The 6,000-nt window shown below is 38.8% G+C and overlaps 1 protein-coding gene across 1 annotated transcript in view; it reads right to left on the minus strand.

The window, feature by feature from the left end:
- USP32 (ubiquitin specific peptidase 32) overlaps positions 1 to 2,873 on the minus strand; it is a gene marked incomplete at its 5' end in the record, with an annotated part of 50,441 nt that extends 47,568 nt beyond the window's left edge. The window contains one exon of the mRNA XM_010022223.1: positions 2,746 to 2,873. Within this exon, the coding sequence (XP_010020525.1) occupies positions 2,746 to 2,873 (128 nt within the window). The remainder of the gene's footprint in view (positions 1 to 2,745) is intronic.
- Positions 2,874 to 6,000: the final 3,127 nt, after the last annotated feature.

Below are 6,000 nucleotides of genomic sequence, written 5' to 3' on the forward strand. Positions count from 1 at the left end.
TCTGAAGGCAAGTAAATGCAAATGAGGCCAATAATACCAAAGGATCCAATTCTACAGAAAACATTATGTAGAACCTGCAGCTTCATTCCACTATAAGACATAGCACTACCCAAATACATTAACTTCCCAAAGGGTGCTCAGATCATCCTCTTCTATTACTCAAGTGTAATCCATTTACAAATGCTTGCAGGGCTAAATTATTAAAACTAAATTTGTGTTCTATTTGGGCACAATGATTGTATATGCTTCATGGACAATGTCATGGCAGAAATTTCAATTCCACACTTTCTACGTCTAATCATTCTGATTTCAAAAGATGCCTTCAAGGCTACACTGTGTAAGCAATTTACCTTCATACGTACATTGGAATCATTACTTTTTTTAAAATATGCACTTAGCTCTGCTGAATACTATAGTTTAAGTCCTAATATAATTATTTTTTGGTTTAAAAAACCCACAAAGAGCACAAAAAAAAGAGGATTCTTCCATTTCAGATTAACAGCACTTCCAAAACAAAAAATACATAAATGAACAAACAGATGAAAAATCACTGGTTTTCTCTCACAAATTTTAGTAAAACATGATCTTTTCTTTATGCTTCATTCTCCATCACTCAAATTTAACTTTCCTTTTAGACTAAGAACAGCTATGTTATAAATTACCTCAAATAAAGCTATCTCCTATCTTCATCCAACTGAAAGCATATTTCTAATTCATACCCATTTCTGAGTCTCTTCCACTGATTTCTGTTGAGCTTTGTATATCTCAGTTCCGACTTCAGCTGAATGCCAAATATTACATTTCATAGACTCACAGAATAGTTAGGGTTGGAAAAGACCTTAAGACCATCTAGTTCCAACCCCCAACAGGGGCAACACTATGAAAGAAAATAGTTTTTTAAACATGCACATGTGCAGGAAGGTAACTATTTTTCTACAGATATATACACACACAGTATTTATATCCATGCAGCATTTATATATTATTTCAACACACTGACTGATCAAGAAGAAATTCTACAGATAATGTCCTATGTATTAGTATTTAACATACATAATTACACCCATGGCAGTTGCATTACTTTCAGTTTAGCTGCTTAATCATCCTTTGGGATGAGTTTATAAACACTGAATAGTTACATAACAATATGTAACAGAGATTAGTTCACATTTCTAAGGAAGGATCTCCACAATTTTTCACATTAATGTGCCATTTGGAAAACTTCTTCTAATAAGATGGACCATCAAAATATGATGCAATGTTGTATTTTCCAAAATTCCTTAAGACTGTTGCAGCTTTACTTAAAACAGTCACACCCAGGCAGCATCATAGCAATTTACATTGCAGAATATAAAATTTAGTATAATTATATGGTACATAGTCATAGTTTTTTATAAATTTTAGTCTGACGTGTTATGTTTCATGGATAACTTCTTTAAAAAACAAAGCAGAAAGGAGCCAGCAGACATCTGAAACCCACAGTCTCTATTTGTGACCAAGTTTACTTCATTCAGAGCAGTAATTTAACCCTTAATACTTGCATAAAAGGGATAAAAAAGTACAACTTAACTAATCATAAAGTGCTCCACATTTTATACGATTTCAAACCAACCCTATACAGTGTAGAATATATTTTTTGTTTAATCTTATGGTCTACTAACAGTCAAAGTGTCCTGACAACATAATCAGAAATTAATACTGAAGACATGCCCTAAGCTATAGGTAAATCATGTATTTTCCTTTATTTTCATAGTGCTAACACATACTGCATTTTTTCCTGTTAAGTGCTTGAATACCCACATTAAAAAAAATAATCAAACTGTTCATTATACTACAAAAGCAAGTAATATCCTCTTTGTCAATACTTAGGAAAAACATAAGAAAAAGAACATAGAAAAGATTAAGCTTAGGATAAAAGCAACTTTGCCACAGTGTTAAACCTTTTGCAATGCACACTTCACTACTCACATTATCTAAATAAAACTGGAAGCCTTGTACGCTGCCTGTGAGGTCAGTAACACTGAAGATACCAGAAATAGAAGCTGTGATTAGAAGTGACATGGAGCAAGATATCATCTGAAAGGTCTGACTAATCTTTTTTTCTTGACCAAGAGTATTTTAATTTCTCTCTCAAAACAGGGGCAACATTATGAAAGAAAATAGTTTTTTAAACATACACATGTGCAGGAAGGTAGCTATTTTTTAACAGACATATACACACAGAGTACTTACATAGCATACAAAATATGCTGGATTCTGGCCATTTTTCAGCTTATTTATACATTTATTATATATAAAATTCTTTTTAAGAGCTTGTAAAGATTAATCTGCACTTAAGAAAGCAAAGTAAAAGCTAATGGAATCTCAGAGAAACCAACAGCAAGTACATCTCCAAAGTAAACAGAATCCTCTGATATAATGGCTACATGTAGTGTTAAAACTTCCCAACCCTTCATCTAGCCAAATCTACACCTGGGTATTCACCTTTACTTCAAAGTCATCTACCACCTATTAGCTGAGCTGGAATCAGACGCTCAATCAAGCACATATCCCTGACAACCCACCATCCAATTCTGGAATATCATCTTCAGACAGAGGACGTACATTGAGATACTGCATGAAAAATAGACAGAATTTAAATGAGTTGGTGTATGAGTATAGGCACCTCTGTGTGTGCACATCTATAGGTGTACATCAGCAACCATGTGTACGCCTCCCCAGAAAACCAGCAAGTTCATAGCTTACCTCAGCAACTTTTGGAGGAACTCCATCACCGAGAACTTCCCTGATGAAGCACTGTTGAGTCATATAATACGAGAGTCCACAAGTTCTCTTGAAAGCATCTTTCAGTCGCTTTAGCTCTATGTCTGTAACTGTGTTCAGTGAGGAGAGAAAAAGAGATTTGGTCAGTAAAGGTGTTGTAGAAATGTCATAGCTTACGGACTCTCAAAATCCTCTATGCCTTATATTTATCTTCACAATAAAAACATTGGAAGAAATTAAATGCACAATTTCACCTAAATAGTGGGAAAATCTGACTACTAGAAAACGAGATCTAGTAATCTGATTCTTTCATAAAGGGAGATGTGAAGTAGACCTAAAGTTAAAACCAATGATTGCAACAGTTCACTGCCTAAGGTTTCTCTGCCTACAATAGCGTATTATTATTTGTTCTAAATTAAGCACCACTACTGTCACACAAAAGGCAAACAAGCTAGCTTTATGATCAGTTTTACACTGCATGTAAGCCAGAGAAATGATCTGTAACCAACAGTGGTGAATATTATTAAGAGCAGCTCCAGCAGCACACTTCAAGCAATTTCATCTAACAACCAGTCTACTTTTCTGAATTAAAAGGTAAAAATACTTATGCACCACTTATGTGCTCATAAGACAGTTCAGCAACTCATGAATTTAACAGGAATACTACAGTTAAACTTTGGACTAAATGTAATTCCTCATGGAAGATTTTCTTGCACAGTCAACATCTGCTTGCCAGCTAAAACCTGTTCAAACTTGTTCCCAATCTGTAAATGTTCAGTTTGATGACAGACATCCCGCTCATACATGAGCTTCCTGAAAAGCAGCCCCTGCTTCCAGATTGCACAAGCATAAAGCAACTTTCTAATAAAGTGTTGAACAAGTACCTCGCTGAACAAGTGACATGGATCATATGTAAGTTACCATGAAAAAAGAGCTATCTATCATTTAGAAGCCAAAAGAAATTATGCTGTACATGATAGCTGTTTTACTGTATTTATAGTAAGGCATTTTCCTTGCCCTGATATAACAAGCCAGACAGAAACAATACTGACATGGCCAAAAGCTTGTCAAGCGTCTTGTTAGCCAAAATAAAACAGAATATTTGAGAGCTTAATCCAACACTCTCTTCAAAGCTTCTACACTTCAATTCATTCATCAAAAGAAAAATCACTCCTTAAATCACATCGAAACATTCCTCCCTAATTCTAATCCTAGTCAACATTGAAACAGACCAGTGACTTCACTGAAAAATTGTGAGTAAACGCATTGGGTTATGTTTCTTTTCAAATTTTATTACAGATTCTGGGGACTTCTGAGCAGGAAAAACAAAACAATCAAAGGATCTAAGAAATAAACCTAAAATGTGACATCCCCCCACCACTGGTGGTGCTCTCAGTTAACATGTATGTGGCAAAAGACACACTCAAGTTATCTTCATAGAATGGTTTGCGTTGGAAAGGACCTTAAGATCATCTAGTTCCAACCCCCCTGCCAAGGGCAGGGACACCTCACACTAAACCATGTTGCCCAAGGCTCTGTTTAACCTGGCCTTGAACACTGCCAGGGTTGGAGTGTTCACAACTTCCTTGGACAACCCATTCCAGTGCCTCAGCACCCTCACTGTGAAGAACTTCTTCCTTCCATCTAACCTAAACTTCCCCTGTTTAAGTTTAAAGTCATTACCCCTTGTCCTACCACTACAGTCCCTAAGGAAGAGTCCCTCCCCAGCATCCTTATAGACCCCCTTCAGATATTGGAAGGCTGCTCTGAGGTCTCCACGCAGCCTTCTCTTCTCCAGGCTGAACAGCCCCAACTTTCTCAGCCTGTCTTCATCCAGGAGGTGCTCCAGCCCCTGATCATCCTCGTGGCCTCCTCTGGACTTGCTCCAACAGCTCCATGTCCTTTTTATGTTGAGGACACCAGAACTGGACACAAGACTCCAAGTGAGGTCTCACAAGAGCAGAGTAGAGGGGCAGGATCACCTCCTTTGACCTGCTGGTCACGCTGCTTTTTATGCGGCCCAGGATACGATTGGTTTCTGGGCTCAAGCACACACTGAAGCTGGCTCATGTCAAGCTTCTCATCAATCAACATCCCCAAGTCCCTCTCCTCAGGCTGCTCTGAATCTCTTCTCCACCCAACCTGTAGCTGTGCCTGGGATTGCCCCAAACCCCGGTGTAGGACCTTGCACTTGGCTTGGTTAAACTTCATGAGGTTCTCATCAGCCCACCTCACAAGCGTGTCCAGGTCCCTCTGGATCCCATCCCTTCCCTCCAGCGTATCAACCGAGCCACACAGCTTGGTGTTGTCAGCGAACTTGCTGAGGGTGCCTCAACCCCACTGTCCATGTCACTGACAAAGATGTTGAACAAGACAGATCCCAACACCGACCCCTGAGGGACACCACTCGTTACTGGTCTCCAACTGGACATTGAGCCATTGACCACAGCTCTTTGCGTGCAGCCATCCAGCCAGTTCTTCATCCACTGAGTGGTCCACCTATCAAATTGATGTCTCTCCAATTTAAAGACAAGGATGTCGTGCAAGACAGTTTCAAATGCTTTGCACAAGTCCAGGCAGATGATGTCAACTGCTCTGCCCCTGTCCATCAGTCCCGTAGCCCTATCATAGAAGGCAACCAAATTGGTCAGGCAGGATTTCCCCTTAGTGAAGCCATTCATCACATATTTTGTTTTAATAAAACAAGCATACTTTACATGGCAGAAAAATGTTGGTATAATATTATCACCTGGCTTATATGGTGTTTAAATTTCACTGTTTTGAATTAGTATCTCCGCATAGAGTCATTTTCTTTCTTTGTGTCTTTACATGTGATGCTTTAATGAATGCTCAGACAATGTTGGGCACCAGTTAAAGTTTCCTCTCAAATCTTCCCTAGCAAACTGGAACAGACTCTCAGATATGATATTTACAACCTGAAGCGCAGTTCTCCACACTCCCCAGCTCTCCTGAATTACAGACACAGGAAGCAAAATAAAGATTCTGGAAAGAAACCGACCCTCAGGCCACAGCCTTCCTTCCAAACATGTGCATGAAATGAGAAGCGCTTCCCATCAGAGACACTTCACCTCGGCTTCTCCTCATCTCTTCTGCACAATGTAACTACAGCAAGTTTTCAGCCAAAAGGGACAACTCCCCACCACATGTTTAATGGGTAAAAGCTTGGGATTGCTGAGGGGACATAAAAAGGGGAAGCAACCAGCTTCCTTATTTTGG

Source organism: Nestor notabilis, unplaced genomic scaffold, assembly GCF_000696875.1.
Source record: "Nestor notabilis isolate BGI_N333 unplaced genomic scaffold, ASM69687v1 scaffold6939, whole genome shotgun sequence".
In the NCBI taxonomy this organism is placed as follows: Eukaryota; Metazoa; Chordata; class Aves; order Psittaciformes; family Psittacidae; genus Nestor; species Nestor notabilis.